The following is a 16,811-nucleotide window of genomic DNA, read 5'->3' on the forward strand; positions in this document are numbered from 1 at the left end:
AACTTTGCAAAGGAGCCAAACGCTGCAGCCAAAACATTTACTGAGAGGCTGCAAGAGGTTTAAATTAAAACAAAGAAGGTTGGGAGCTTCGAATACAACATTAGATTACAGAGAAATTTGAATAATAAAAACGATGATGTTTTTCCCAGCCGAACACAAAATCCATAACGGGGCTTTGAGATAGCACATAAGGTCATTATCTTAATTATGGGTGAATCAAGTAGTGGTTTAGTCTCTGTAATGTGAGCAACTCATTGTGAGCGAGCTCCATCTGCTGAAGAGGACTGCGAGATGTGACTGAAATCCACAGAAAATGTTTGCAAGTACACCTTCTGTTGCTTTCTGTGTAACTAGTGTTTCTAAAGCAAAGATAGAAATTTCAAAATAAAAGCAAAGCAGCAAATCATTTCATTTAATGCCCTCGAGCTGCATACTGGTTTGGTGGTTTAGACTTCTAAACAAGTTTAAATAGAAAAGTAATGATTTATAAATTCTACAATAAATGTCTGTGTAACAGCTGATATTACATTTATAAACTTGTAAGCTTTTATTGCTTAAAGAAGACAGAGTGCAAATCAAAAGCCAGCAACATGAAGATAGAAAGAAAAAGCAAACAGAATCAAGACCCACAGACAAAACAACATACGCCAGTGAATGATACATGTGATACACGTGGAGGTAAAGCGTGAGGAGGAAAAATCCATTCTGAAATATGTTAGATTAGATTTTTATTGCTTAGTTTTTGAAGGGTAATTTCTCTTCCCTTGTGCATTTCAAAATAAAAACACCCCGCTCCTGTTATTGTGAGTGAGAGTCACTGTGAAGGACTGTTTTTCCAGCTACTCTCAGCATGGATCTTTCCACAAAGACATGCAGAGCAGAAGAGAGGAGCAAAGCACGCACACACACGCACACAAATAGGAGAGAAATGAAAGAAAAAGTGTATGAGCGAATCACCTTGGTCAGGAGGTGAGAAGGCTTTCCAGCTATGCTTTTCAGAATGAGCGAGGTTTCTTGGTCCAGATAGGAGTGCTTGGGTGAGGAAGAGATGGGGGATTTAAAAAAAAAAAAAAAAAAAAAAAAGAAGAGCAGGAGAAGAGACAAAATATAGAAAAGTCAGTGCCAGGTGATTCTGTGAGGCTTATTAATTGCAGGTGTTTTGATCTGGTTTTGTACAGAGAAGCGTGGAAGCAAAGAGAGGGTTTCATTAATGAACGCAGCAGTCGTGGCTGTAATTAGCTGTGGGAAAAGAAGCAATGATCATGAGAGAGAGAAGTTTGAATACACCGTATGCTGTATATTCTCTAAAACCTGTACTCCACAGCTATGATATCACACCACACACACTTTGGTTTGCATAACAAAGTAGATCAAACACTCACACAACAGCTTAACTGTAAAAATTCTGCTGCAATTAGGATCTACTGTAATAGAGAATGGTTCAAAAGTGGCAGTGTGTACCATTACACTCTAAAGGAATAACTGGAGATATTGCTCAATCATGCAAACTCGCAAGCTCGCACTCATGCACTTACAGTGGCCCGATCCACTTCACCCTCTCGCGAGGTGAAGTCAAGCTGCCTTCTGGCCGCCTTACTGTTGGCTCGTCGCAGTGTGACATGCTGGGAAAATCGGGTGGTGCAGGCAGAAGGGGGATGTGTGTGTGTGTGGATAGAGGCCACGGATATAAGAAAGGATGCAAACACAGACAGTATAAACACATGCAGGGGAAAAAGGGGACATGCAAGAGTCCGTCATGGCTTCTCTTGCATTTGAGCTTCTGTACAAGTCATATAACTACGGCACGCTTTAGCGAATGCTTTTTGTTAGGGAGCCAAAGTGCTTTGTCAGTGAATAAAGGCAGGTGTTAACAGTGTAATCCAAGTCACACTTGAGATTGCAATGCACTCAATGACAGCATCAAACGAACAATAGAGAGGCTGTATTGTTCGTTTAGTCTCCATAGGCTGCAGGCATGCAGTTCCTTCTAAACATTACGCGTGTATAAACATGCTGGTGTTTTATTAAGGTCAGTTCAGTCTAGCGCTTTTTGACTCTTCCTAGTCTATGAACTGAACTGACCCCAGTACTAATTACACTTACCATTACATCTGCAAAGACTTGTTTAAACTGTCTCATGAGTGTGTGGCTCACTCACACACTCATTAGCTGATAAATAATATGTCTACATGCCTTTTGGTGTGGTTTGTACCTCTGTATTGGTCTGGTTTTGTCCTTGTGAGGCTGGGCTGCTCTGGCCCTCCGCCTCTCCCCCCGTCACTTTATCAGTATCCAGGGAGTCCATGCTCGAAGCCGAGGCACATGCTGAATTTATACTCGACCGCTGCGACGGGGCGTCCTGCTCACTGACAGCGCCCACTGAACCCGTCCTCCGGTGCTGCCCTCCACCGCCGGACGATCCAGACGAGGGTCGCCGGATAGTGGTGGAGGAAAATGAAGATGAGGAGGAAGAAGAAGAGGATGTCTGACGTGCCGCTTCATCCATGCTGAGGGAGGCCTTCTCCAGCTGAGAGGTGATGTCATCTAGGGAGATGTTAGAGGCCGCAGGGCGAGCGCTGACGCTACCACCTCGTACCGTGTTGGCCGGGGAGGCTCGAGTGCTGCTACTCGTACTTCCTGTTGGCGAGTTTCAAATTTGACAGTGAAATTCACATCTCATTGCATGGCACATTTCCACTGCATTTTCATACATCTAATATTGACACAAGAAATAAGATAACAACAAAATTGACAGTGAAACTGTAGAATTAGTGTTTGATTTTCTTTGTGGATCTTTGAAGCTTCTCCCTCGTTTCTCTCTCTGTTATAACTTTGCATGTGTTTGTTCCTCTTGGGTCCTTCAACCCCAGAAATATAATTTAGATGAGGGCAAAGTTTGAAATTATTGTTTCATCCTATAAAAACTCTCTTCTTTTTGCTGCACAGCAGTTAACTAAAATTACTGGATAAGCAGTAGAAATAGGAGGTAGCTGAGTGCATAAATTATTTGAATAAATAATGGTCAAAATGTGAAGAATAGTTAGCCTAAAATATGCATAAGCAATTGAAATTGTTTGCTAAATATGGAGCAACATATACAGTTGTTGGGTAAACTGAGAGTTAGTTAAGTGCATGAATAAAAGTTGGAAACCTTCGGGGTAAAGTATGGATAACAGGTAAGCTGAATTGCTAAATAGTAGATATAGCAGATTGAAAGCAATCCTGATCAATAAATGAAGATGAGGAGGCAGTGAAAAGCAAAGGATGCCACAGTCTTACTTATTGACAATTATTGTCTAATGGTTTAGGAGCTGGTTTTAAATGGCCGTAATTGAGCAGGACTACCTCCGCTGCTTCCCCCTCCACTGGTGCCTATGTGCTTAGTGCTGGCACTGCGCCCCCCAGGGGCCCTCTGCTGGCCTTTGCTCTGGCTGCGAGAAGTTGAGTTTGGTTTGGAAATGGTATTCAGCTCCTGCTCGATGGAACACAGGTCAGCCATCAGGGCATCCAGGTCCACTGTGTCCCCTTGATTCAATGCCTCTGCAAGGAGCAAAGTGAGAGAAAAAGAGAGGTTGGGCCAAAGAGGGTTACATTAATTAGTGGATCTTTTTTTAGACCATCTCTGTTCAGGTATTATACTGATGGGAACACTGAAGCGAGGGCTTACCATTTATGTTATACATTGAGAAGCGGTAGGAGAAGTTGGCCATGTTTGTCTCCTGCCTGAGAGGAGGCTTCTGCAGTGCTTTCTGTGGCCTGCCATCATCCAGACTCTACAGTACACACACAATAAAACCCATGAGATGCACATTTGCAACACACACACACACACACACACACACTCTCACACTACAGTCAAAGCGCATCGTAACAACTATGTCTGACTGCCAGACTCCTCAGGTACTCACAGACCTGCACAAATACAAAGTAGTGGTAGTGGGAGGGGAGTTGCTAGGATACAGTAAGGGGAGACAGGATTAGCAGTGTTAAGGTTGCTATGGATACAGCCCCTTCCTTTCTCTGTGCTCCGTCTGCATCTGTGTAACCAACCACCCTCCTAGTGCTTGTGTGTGTGTGTGTGTGTGTGTGTGTGTGTGTGTGTGTGTGTGTGTGTGTGTGTGTGTGTGTGTGTGTGTGTGTGTGTGTTAACCTGCGTGAGCTTGTCCAGCTCTCCCAGCCAGGCTCCAAACATCTTGTCCAGGTCCTGGTCCTCCTTGTCACTGTCCTCCTCTGCCCCATGATCCAACTCATCATCTGATACCTGCTCCATCTACACACACACACACACACACACACACACACACACACACACACACACACACAGATCCACAAATGCAACAGAAAGAAAATAAAAAATAAGAGACAATTTCACAAGATATCAGGTCACACCCACATAGCAGGAATGATCTAAATGAGGAAAGAGAACCCCCCCCCCCAAAAAGAAAAACTTCAGCTCAAGCCAACCTCACTGCCTGTTACCATGACAACCGTTCACAGACCCCTAGCGGGCACCCTGTGCTGTGTGATCACCCTGTAGTGCCTTGTGTGCTGTGCATTGCTGACACACCCAGCACCTCTACTACCGGTTTAAGAGCCAGAACTGAGGGGGGAGCAGAGCATCTTCCTCATATCTGTGGGGGTGGAGCAAATCTACTCTCTTCTTTGGGGACTCACAGATCGGTATTAAATTAAGATATTAATCAGACCGCAAAGAGCAATAGCATGTAGTATTAAAGGCCATGTTGTCCAGTGAAAATGATGGAAGGAGGAGCTGGATGGCTGAGCGCACCCAGCTGTTTTTTTTTTTTTTGGTCAAAGGTGATGGCAGAGCTCCATCTAGTGGATTAAAGGGAAAGTGGTGCAATACCAGTATGCATCTGCTTGCCTGACTGACCCAAGTCCACCAGCTCATATATCTAATAATTAAACAGAACAAGAGATCTGAAAAGCAGTTTAATACTGGTATTTTAGAAAGACGGAAAATGTGGAGGAAATCTGAAGATCTAGAGTCAAAGCTGAAATACAAAAACCCGGCCCATTTCATACACACAAGGACATTACAGTAGACGAAACACTAAATGAAAACATGATATCAAGGAGACAAATGTAACAGAAAATGTCTCCAATGTGTAGCCTTGATGTGTGCCTACATTCGTCCTCATTTCTTTTGGACAACTCCGTAGTTACAGAATTTAGATAATCTGATTCTCTTCAGTCCATGTGCAGGAATATATTCCCACAAAAGCCAATGTGCACTGAGGAAGGACGTTCAACTTAGCTCTTCCCTTTGAGAGCACCCCTGTCTTGGTACAATCCAGAGCCCCCAATACAGGCCAGTCAGATAGAATATTCCAGAGTAATCCCATTGATGTTTTCAGAGGGGTGTCATTCCCTCCTGTTATCCCAGCTATGTGGTGTCAGGCACTGGTGGTGACTGTACCAAACCAGGATTAACCCAGCTGATGACCCCTGCTCTTTTGATCTAGCAAAGCGTCTGTACTATATGTGAGTATGTGTGTGTTGCCTTTATGGCTATACTGAAGATTTGATAATCAGCCTGAAAGCTACGCTTTGTTGTTAGAATGTGATTAAGGTGAGTAGCAAACCAGCCAAAAGAAGAAAGGCTAAGCAGCTGAGGGGTGCTTATTTCAGACAGCACGCATGCTTACTACTTGAAATCACTGTATGTGGTGCATGTAGAAAATATACTCTGAAGCTGGTGTTACAAGCTTGTATTACAAACCAAAGCTGCCACTGCTGAGCGTTTATTATAGTGTTGATGATGGATTGCTTCCTTCTTCCGGCACACTCATTAAAACACATGAGAAACATGGACTTGTCATCTTGTGGAGGAAGAATGGAGTCTACGAGTATGTAAACAAAAACAACCCAGTGTGTATGTGTGCATTTAAAATGATATCCATCCACTCATGAATGTGTGTGGCAGCCAGAACAGGAAATAGCCAGGATGTGCAGAATTCCTCATTTCCCCCGTAGCCTGTTTCTTGGCAGGAAACTCCAGCTGTCGTCCAGAGTATCTATGGCACTTATAGGGGGTTTGGGGGGGGCGGGGGGGTACTTGTGGGCGGGGGGGAGAAACTTGAGGTGCTGAAAGTGAGATCCAGACATCACCACCCTTACACCCAGACACATTAAATTACATGGTAACCTTTACAATTCAAATTATTTGTTGACTTGGCTACCATCAAATGTGGCTCCATATGAGGCCCCTTGGGTCACAGACATGTATTTGTGGGTCTCCCATTGTGAAAACAGGTGAGCATCCCAGAATACGGCATCAGGAAGACCATAAGAAGAGGAAATGACTAAAATCAAAAGAGCCTGCACAGTTTGCCAGTATTCCCTGAGGTTTTTCCATATGTAAATACACATAGACAAAATGACTCACACTGCAGGACAATTTCAACAGCTGTGTGTAAACAGCCTGGGGTCCTTTATTAACAGTCTCTCTCTCTCACACACACACACACACACACACACACACACACACACACAGATTTGCAGTAAGGTCCACAAACACTTGTATAAATATATACATGCAGTTGGTGCATATTCAGTCCAGATACAGAAAGAGTAAAAATAGAGCAAAATGATGCACGGCCAAAAACAAAGAGCACTTTGGAAGTAGCTGCTGTCATTCTAATGGAATCACAGCCTTAACAGCAGATGCTGCTGTAGGTTTAAGTGAATTACCACCTGAGGCCCTGCTTTTAAGCTTATGGAGCATGACCTGGGAGAGACACGAGAATAGCAGGAAGCTGTGTTTGTGTGTGTGTGTGTGTGTGTGTGTGTGGTGTGCAAATGCACTCCTACAGGCACCATCACAATCTAAATACCAGCCGTGGTCTTTTCCCTGCTGATGCTGCACGGTCCCTCTGTCTTGTCTGAGCATGACCGCCTGTCTCCTGTGACTGCTGGGTAGCTCAGAAGTCTGGGGTGAAAGATTAAAGGTCAAAGGCCTTCCCAGTGGAGTCTCTTCATTTTGGTTTGCTTCCATATAAAACGCTTACAGTTGCCACTGATGCTGCAGCACTGGCTAAAAGGGATGAGGAGCAAAGGGAAGGAGAGAAGTTGAGAGTGTCTAAGAACAAAAAAATCTCTGAATGTTAAAGAAAGCACAACACCCGGTGCTGAGGAGGTTGAGTAGGTGGGAGGAGGAGGAAGAGAAAGACGTGTCTATCTTTAGACTAAGTCATCCAGATCAGAGCATATCAAGAGGATTGGAAAGGGAGCAATAAGAAGACTGGATGTTAAACTGTTGTGCAAGACCGGATTGTGTCTCGAATATGTTTCCATATATACAATGCTTAAAACCTGCCATCCTTGTGTGTACTGATTAAGTGGAAGCTTTTTATTAAACCAACTTGCTGCAGATGTATCAGGTCTAATCTTGTTACAACACAGAAAAACAGGTTAAGGATTCATAAAGAGTACCTTTCTTTTAAGGCAAGAAAACATCCGACTCGTCTAAAACATGGACTCGTTTATCTCTTGTTTTTAGGTCATGTGTGTTGGAGTGACTGATGCTGCCTAAGGCCTGTTTTCACACCAAATATGACAAGTCGAGCTGCAATCAAGCCCTTGGCTAGGTGACAGAGACATGTTTTGTCACTAAAAAGTTGAGGGATCCAACATTAAACCCTGTAGGGGAAACACTTCCTAAATACTCAGGAGCAGCTATAGTTCTGAGTCCTGTTCTGTTTCTCTTAATTCAGTTTGCGTGACGGGGACAGAACACTGCTGTTCATTTGGATCACAACAAACAGCAGCTGGGACAAACAACTTTTACGACTCAGCATACAAACCAGAGGAGTAGTACTTGTCTTTTGGGTAGTTCACAAGTACACTGAATCACTCATCTCCCAGCAACATCACGATGATGATGACAATATAGCTTTCCAGCCTAGTCATTTGCATGTTACGCTATCTTTGACCACAGTGGAAAAAGAGCACTCTCTGGTCACACTTTTGCTGCTCTTTTCTTTACTTATTAGTCATTGGTTGAGATAAAAAACCTATTTTGTGAAAATCATGAATTCATAAGATCTCAGAATACAAGAGAAGGGAAAACAAGTCGTTACGATAAAGTGCCGACAGTTTCAGCAGCACCTGTTCTGCCTCCAGTTCACATTCAAATGATCAACATCTGAGTTACAAATAAATCCTTTCATATCTCAGTCGCACAGGAAATAAGAGAGCTGGGATGTGGAATATGACTAGAGCTGTGTAAACACTGCTGTGATCAGATACTCCATTGACTGAATGTTTCCAAGTACTTCTAAATAGGCTATTTTTGGACCCAAAACTCCACTTAGCCTCAATTGTATGGGTGCTGAAAGGTTGTAGTGCAGAGAGTTGAAGTTAATAAAATGCAGAAAACTGCATACGGCGATCTCAAACTTCCAAAGCCGCCCAGTCCTCACAGCTACTTTGCTCCTCTCGCAAATGATCTTTGCAAAAATAACTTAACGCCAGTGTCCGACACCTCTCATCTAAAAATATTCTGAACACATTATATCATCCTTTCAAAAGAAGCCGAAAGGAGAAGAAACATGAGGCGATAAAAACAGAAACAGCATGGCAATTACAGAAACTCTCTGAACTTTTGCGATGCCCACACTGCCGTGCCGCTCGGCTCTAAATGGAGAGCGGGAATTCTTGAGAGTTTAATGGGACACAAATGCTCCTGCCGATAAAGGTCTCTGGGGGCAGACGCAAACAAAGCTGAAACAGAGGAAGCAGGCAAAGCATCCAGCATGCCCATGGATAGCTCAATAGCTCCAAACACAGTCAGTCATCAGGCCTGGGAATGATAAGAAATTTACAACATTGCAGCATTACATTCCTCCGGGGAATGTAATGTGTGAAGAAATGAAGGAATTTTGAGGAAAAAGTGGAGTGAATATGCATTTTTGAAAGGTCATTTTTTAAGACCTGCCTTTGCTGCAAAATATTTATTTTAAAAAGTGCTGCATATTCTAGCACCGTTGTGTATGAAGACATGCAAATATATAAACACAAAAACAGCCTTGTGCAGGTTTGCTGTTGATCAGCTTCCGTGTTAAAAATCCAGCAGCTGCAAGACCCATTTATTCCATTCAACACAGCTCATATGAAAACTATTTCTACACTTAGTTATTTTAACAGGAGTGGCTGATACTAAAAAGCATTTATTTAACATGTACCAAAGTTTGTGACCTCAAACGCATTCATTTCTCACCCCCCTCCACTTTTTCTCACGTCAGACCATCATCTGGTGCAGACTGCACTCCTAACCCGCCAGACTGTGATTCACCTTTCGCACACACGTATCTGTGTCATCACAGTCGCCATAAAACACACGCTGAAATGCCAAGTGTCAAAAAATCATAATGACATCCTGTAGCCGTTTGAAGCCGATAGGCGCCTTTGAGCCCGTCATGTAATCTTGTTTGTGGCTTGCCTGCTGAAATAAGTCTTCTGTCAAAGTACAAAGCCTGGTGCAGACAAATGCTTGGTTTCACTGCCTTTTAAAATATAAAACAGATACAATCTCTTTGTAAACGTGCGAGCATGCAATACTTCTAGGCTCGTGTTCGCTGTACAGATGGTGGTTATTTGCTCATTTCCACTCCCATCCCTCCTTTCTGTCCCCGCCTAGCCTTTTTTCCCCTGGTCCCCTCCCTTTATATACAGAGTTACACCAGTAGAGACTCCCATCCCTGTGTTAACATGCGAGCATTATGCAAGGAGAAATAGGGAAAAAAGAAATGTGCAAGCAGTGCCAGTAACAGAGCTCTTTGAACAAGGGAGTGGCCGGTCCAAAAGGTCCAACTAAGTGTGGCTGGTTTGTCAGCCTCAGCTGACCTGTAGTAGCCTGTGATGTCTGACTCAGAAAATGACGTAATGCACTGTGTTTGTTTGCCCATGATGAATGGGAAATTTAGGGTGGCTGCAGCCTTAAAGGTTAATGAAGAAAGCTTGCAACAAGATGATTACAGGTTTAATTTAGAGGGAAGGTGGTGGTGGTGGGGGGGGTTGCATACAGTATGGGTGGAGCTCATTCCTCATTTTTTCCATGAGAAATACTTGGTGCTTTTTTGGCAGTGCAAAGCTGTACACTACACAAGGAAGATACGTTAAAGTAAAAACCATACCGAAATAGAAATAAGCCTGGTTTGTGATAGCATCTGCTTTATGCTACATAAGGAGTGTTTACATACTGATGTCATAACTGGCAGCAACAGGGATGCCTGAAAATGAAAGTAACACTGCCATCGCCTGCTGTTGACTGATTAGTCAGCACTCCCAGATGTGTACAGTTAGACTACCTTATGAAGCTTATCACCGCGTTCTATACTGTTTTTAGATAAAATATCATTGTTTCATCCCGTTGGCTATGTCCATCTTTTACATAAGCTTATGTCTGCACTAAACACAAGACAGCTTTGATGGAAATGTGCGCCGATGCTGAGACGATTCTGTGAATAAAGTCAAAAACAGAACATGAATAAAAAGTGGCATATGTCACATGAATGTGAGCACATCAAGGGGACGGACTATTGGGGGGAAAGATATGAGATAGTTAACAGGCCAGAGACAGAGAGGGAAGGAATGATGGATGGGTACAATGATGGAAAAACCGAGCCAGCTATTAGATTGTGAAGGGTGGGGGGTGGGGGGCTGACGGTCGAAACAACAGCTCCCGTGTCATTAGTCAAGCTCGAGCAACAGCTTGTAAGCAGGGGAGGAACTCGCACACAAACACACACATAACCAGAAGCGCATTCAGGATCACTCAAGCACGGCATGACACAGTGAGCCACTCCGGCTTACGCAGCCAGTTAGGAGGGAGGGGTAGGGAAAAAGAGACAGGGGACAGAGAGGGGAGAAAGACGGGGAGGATGTCAGAGGCAGACAGATGGAGAGGGAGTCAGGGAGGGGGCATGGAGAGAGGAAGAGCAGGAGAAACTGAGACTAGGAAAGAAAGGGAGTGTGAAAATGCATGGTCACACTGGTGGGCGGGAGGTGTGAGGACTCGACAGCTCACCAGCAACAGAGCGAGCCAAATTTCAGCTGCCCTGCATCTACTCAAAGAGAAACTTCCATGGCAACACACATCCACACATGCACGTCTCTGCGTTGACAGGTTTTGCAGGCAGACGTGCAGCCGTGCAACGCTCGGTACGATGTTTGAACATCTGTTCGTCGCTATAACCACAAAGCACACAAGCTCTCAACACTTCATAATACAGTAATTTATGAAAAACTGAGCGAAATAGCTGACGTCAATCTAAAAGCAGGCCCCACATATGTAAGTCTGTTCTTATTTGTCTGTGTCACCCTCCCTTACACAGACGCACACTGAGGATGTGTCAGCTTCCCTGCTTCCCTTCAGGGTATCGGTCCAAAAATGTGAAATCAATAGTCTTGTCCATTCCCTCCAGAGATCAGGTTACATCCACACTTCCACACATACATCAAGGGGCTCAGGTGGTCTGCTGCAGTGGGCTCATACACACCCACACAAAGTTTTCAAACATGATGCAGCACTGCAGCAGCAGACAACAGAGGCTGACTGCTGAGAAGTACAAGCCACACATTAAAGAAAACAGGCAGTGCTTAAAAAATAGATGAGACCCATTGATCTGGTAGCATATAAAGAGCTGCAAAGCCGTGGAGTAAACGCTCTACTGATTTTCCTCTGTTTTGTTTTTTTTGGGTGGAAGTGATGCTCGCTGTGTGGTGTTGCATGCAAAGCCTTATTGTGTGCTTGTTCAGATACAAATAGAAACCTGCTGTAAGTCATGTAAATAAAAAGGTTGTGTTTGTATTGTGAATTCATCAAAATTGGTTTCTGCAGGCTTCCCACAGTTTAATTTAGGAGTTTTTAATGCTGCACAGGACACAATTTTTCACATTGGATAAAGTAAGGCCTTGTTCCAGCAGAATAGAACAATTCTTAATAATATAATTAACTATAGACTAATGCCAAAGGCTCAGGCTCAAGAATGTGCTAACAGCTTTTTTTTTTTCTCTTCCTGGCTCTGTGTGATGTCACAGAGACACAGCTGGCTGTGCACCTAGCAGCCCCACCCACCGGCTGTTCAAACCTTCTGTTTACGATTTACAGAGGGCAGAAAATCAGAAGAAAATTGACTTTGAGGGAGGGGAAGGGAGCTACAACAGCTTGATTCAGACAGAGGACAAACTGAGCGGCAGAACCAAGGCCCAGTAAAAGATAAATTAGGATTATTTTGAGCTGTGAATCATTTAAAATCCTCAAGTAGAGTTCAAAAACAAATATATTGAGGTGGAAATTAGCTTAATGGATAAGTGATAGAAAAACCCCAAAAAAACCCCAAAAACCAACCATCTATCTACAGCAGATACTCTGCAAAGAACCCTAAGCTCCTAAGTGAAAATAGATATGTGCCAAAAGCTTGTTTAAGCAAATTTGTATAATCAAATCATCGACTTTAGATAGTGCCAACATTTTTTTCCCCTTCATTATCATTTTGGTTACTTGGTCTAGCTCAACAGTATGTTTACATCTGCCACTTGTAAGGGAATACAAAACACATAGGGTGCAACACACTGCACAAACAACACATGCACACACACACAACAGCCATGTGCAGTGTGCCCTGCATGAAGGCCCAGAGAAAAACACATATGCCTGCCCGCACCCCACTGACAGCTGGGAATGTCTCCCTCCTTTCCTACATTTCCCATCACCCCCTCGATCTGTCCTTCTGCCCACAACCCCCTCCAGCTGGTGTGCGTTTGCATCTCATGAGACAGACCCAAAAAAAAAAAAAAAAGTGACAGCCTGCTTCCTGCCACACCAGCTCCAGCATTCCTGTTGTGCCATTAACACACACACACTTAACTATTTTCTTCATTTCCCAAAAGGTCTCTGTGGTTATGACTCGCACGTCTTCGGGACCAGTCAGAGAGACCATCTCAGTAACATTTCTATTTTTTTTTTTTTTTCCCAAGAGCATCTGGTGCTTCGGTGAAGGCGCTGCTGTGACAACCACGACCCAGAACAATCACTTGCCGACTGCGCCCTCGAGTGTGTGACGGGCACGTCGAAGAATACTGACAGCTGGGTGTCGACTTTAGTGGGAGCCCACTTTAAACACACGACACTGACACGTTTATATAGGCGACGTGTGTGCGTATGACACACGAGCATCTCTATGACACACGAGCATCCCTACTTCCTGGAAAAGTTTAATTGCAGGGAGAGGAGGCTCCCTTCTTTAGGCCTCAGGCTCCATCTCTGCAAAAAAAATCCAGCTCCCTTCTCATCACTGCTGCCACCCCACCCCCCACCCCCTTGTCCATTCACATTTTCCTTCCTATTTTTGTTTAGACATTTTGCATTTTTAAATACACAGACCAGACTTCTATTTCCAAAGTGACAGGGCCACGTCTGACTCGAATGAATAGGAACACTGTACTCACTGCCTCGGACAAATGGAAAACATATTAAGCACTAAATTTGGAAAGGCTGCAGGTAACAGACAGTGCCATGACTGGATAAAGGGCATTACTGTACAAACAGCAGCATCAACAAAGAGGAGAATTGTTTCAGTCCAGCGCGCCACTCTAGAAAAATCATCTGCAACCAACAATAACCAACCAGACTGGGACCAGGAGATTTGAATTAGCTTGTTTTTTTGCTGATCATTTCCATAAAACAAACACACAAAAAAAAGAAAAAAAAAAAAAACAGCCTGGTAAATAACAGTCAGCAAGCCGTATTATTTGCAGAGCTGCTTCATTTGTTTTCATGAAGCTGCTCTTTTACTTTCTGGGTCTTGTTGTTTTACTCCAGCGTGTTATGGAAAAAAAAAATCATAGGTGTGAATGTCTGTAGTCATCCATGCATTTACTAACACCAGTGCGACACAGTGGCTAAAAATAGATTTCTTTGCATACGCGTAACTTTCAGAGAATAAGTACATTACTTGATCTGCGGGGGGGGGAAACAACATCCTCTGCGTAAATTAAGAGTGGAAACTTCGAGACCGCGGATTGCAGATTCAAAACAAATCTGTGACAGGGAGAGAATAAAGAGCTCGCTTTAAGGAGCATCTCTTACTACAGACCGCGGCCACGGCTCGCCCTCACATGGTTCCACTTAAGTCAGGAATTATCTCCTTCGGCGAGGAAGACTCTCTCCTGACAAGATCCTCCGAGGTTTTACTTCTCTTTCATTTGGCTTTGATTTTCAAAGCCTTCTGAATCAAGGCTTTGGGAAGGGGTAAAGCCTCCCTCGATACACCCCACTAGCTCTGGCTTTACAACACAAACATGGATCCACTCTGTTAACTTTGAGAACCCCCCCCCTGTAAACCAGTGACATGACAGATGTTATGATGGTTTGAGCACATGGTGCGTCAGGCACGCATGTCAGGGGCACTGCAGTAAAACTGGCAGTTGAAACCACCTTAAATAGTACTTCCCTGAAAGCCTGCTACACCAGCAAAATAGCAGTCTGTGTGTGATGTGTGCACGGAGGTTTAGCAAAACTTACTGGCAGAGGCGTCAATAGCATTTTTCCTTTTTCCTACACTTAGAATTTATAACCCACAAAAAGTAGTCACCACTTTACAGGAAGCCTTACCTTTGAAGTGGCTTTTCCTTCTTTCTATTGAGGTTAAAGGTCAGATGATGCTGCCACTTTGCTCTAGGGCTTTTATCCCCTGTAAAAAATGAAAAAAGAAGAAGAAGAAAATCCATTAGATACGATTTAGTGCCTATTTTGAGTTCTGACTGCAAAATACAATCCCCGCTTTAGGTCACCTCATCGAACGCTATTAGTCAGTGAAACCAAACTTGTGGATCGCCTGCTTTTGCTGTGGCTGCACTGCAGGAGAAGCGAGAGGCACGGCAGCCAGCAGCTGGAGGAGAGCGGACCGATTTCACTGTCACAAGAATGCAGGGGATTAACTACGGAGGGTGCTTGAGAGGGAGCGACTTAACTTAGCACAGACAAAACGGTGCGCACGACTCATCACACAGCTCTGCTCTCTCTTCATTATAAACTCTCTCCATCACTGCTGCTAGATTAAGAATGTGAGCTGCTGAGGCCTCCTTCGTTTTACTACAAAGCCTTTCACACCAACACACGCACAAGCACACATTCAGCCTAACCTAATAAGCATGTTAACCGCCACAGGCTAATCATTTCACAGCATGAGTCAGAGTAGAAACCTTGTCAAAACTCTTAGTTAGGTGTGCACTGACTGTGACTCACCAGCCACCACCAGTAACGCTGACTAGGCTTTAACTGCTGAGTCACGCCTGCCTTGGTTTATCTAAAAATCAGCCTAGATGTTGAATCATAACCTGACAACGAAAAATAATTCAGGGGCACATCCGGTTATAACATGTTGTGCATTTACTCTGTGTGTGTGTGTGTGTGTGTGTGTGTGTGTGTGTGTGTGTGTGTGTGTGTGTGTGTGTGTGTGTGTGTGTGTGTAAGAGGCTGGCAGCTTCTGTTATGGCTAACTACTGGGAAACTATTCCCGCTGGTCTCAGCTGTTCCTTCATTTTTCTACACACCAACTGTTGTTGAGAAACAGCATGTGGCCCCTCCCGGGGGCAAAAAAAAAAAAAAAAAAAGTGTGTGCCTGTGCGAGTGTGTGTGTTTTCACAGCAAACAGGACTTCTTGTAACAAGGGGAGAGTGTCAAAGAGATGAAAGGGCTCGTGGGTGTGCGTTTGCACACATGCACGTTAGTCCTTATGCCTGGGTCTCCAAAAAAACCCAAAACAAAAGAAAACAAAAACAAAACAATTGCCTGCTCAGATTACAGGACACCCCACCCCCTCATCCTTCCACCGTCTCTGTGTAATTTGCACACAGTTAACATGTGATATCACTCAGTCAACACAAGGCCATTGAACAGGTGTGGCAGTGACACATGGGTCTGTGCAGCTGCAGGGGACACAGTTGCTTCAGTCACAACAGCGCAGGGGCTGGCAGGCAGCTGCTCCACACTGCTGAAAACAAAGGCTGGCCTGCACCGCATGCACAGACAAACACAACACAACTCATGACCGAGAGGGGCTGGATTTACAAAGAAGAGGAGGGTCATTCAGATGTGAATTCAATGCATGAAAGTGCTGTCATATAGACAAATCAGCTAATGCACTGATACAGTCAGAAAGTGGTGTTTTAATGCGGCATCATTACAGTACTGGCAGACAACTTATGTTACTATGAAAAGTATAAAATGCTCAGGTGTGTGTGTGTGTTTTTAATGGAGCCAGTGTATTAAAACTAAAACTAAAACAAAAACAGAGCAATATTCTCTTGAAACATTAACAGGGCACTACAAAAACACACAACTGCTCAAAAAGGTGCCCTGTGTACTGTTGTCAACAGCTTCAGCAGATTTTTTTTTTTAATGTCCTCGACTTTGGTGCCCCATTCAACAACAGACTGAGGGGAAACACAGAGCCCAGTGTAGTGGACACAGGTGTGTCCTTGTCCACCCACACTTCCCCCCCCAATCAACAGCACTCCTCTGGGGCGGCTCATTTCCTGTCGGGCCAGGAAGTGGGAGGAAGGGCAGGGCGGTGGGTGATCAGGGGTGATGATGTCACAGCAGGAAATAAAGACTGGGATTGTTGTAGGTGAAACGAGCAAGTGGACGAATGAGCAAGAGGGCAGAGCTAAATGCATGACACACATGCAGTGTGCATCCAGTGCCCATCTCAAATCTGCAATCTGTGGCTCCAGCATGACCCACAATCTGACTTTGATACACAAACTTTGATACACAGAGAAAA

The 16,811-nt window shown here is 44.1% G+C and overlaps 1 protein-coding gene across 2 annotated transcripts in view; it reads right to left on the reverse strand.

Annotated features, from left to right (window-relative positions):
- Positions 1–16,811, reverse strand: part of raph1b (Ras association (RalGDS/AF-6) and pleckstrin homology domains 1b) — a 40,542-nt gene that overhangs the window by 12,460 nt on the left and 11,271 nt on the right. The window contains exons 2-8 of one of the 2 annotated variants that reach the window (XM_030751114.1): positions 14,639–14,717; positions 4,151–4,270; positions 3,668–3,773; positions 3,346–3,540; positions 2,213–2,637; positions 1,536–1,622; positions 958–1,032 (exon numbers count right to left, since the gene is read on the reverse strand). In XM_030751114.1, coding sequence (XP_030606974.1) covers positions 958–1,032; positions 1,536–1,622; positions 2,213–2,637; positions 3,346–3,540; positions 3,668–3,773; positions 4,151–4,270 — 1,008 coding nt within the window. In that variant the 5' untranslated portion in view covers positions 14,639–14,717. The remainder of the gene's footprint in view (positions 1–957; positions 1,033–1,535; positions 1,623–2,212; positions 2,638–3,345; positions 3,541–3,667; positions 3,774–4,150; positions 4,271–14,638; positions 14,718–16,811) is intronic. The other variant, XM_030751123.1, reaches the window with a different exon arrangement.

The sequence above is a fragment of the Archocentrus centrarchus genome, chromosome 2 (assembly GCF_007364275.1).
Source record: "Archocentrus centrarchus isolate MPI-CPG fArcCen1 chromosome 2, fArcCen1, whole genome shotgun sequence".
NCBI classification, from domain to species: domain Eukaryota; kingdom Metazoa; phylum Chordata; class Actinopteri; order Cichliformes; family Cichlidae; genus Archocentrus; species Archocentrus centrarchus.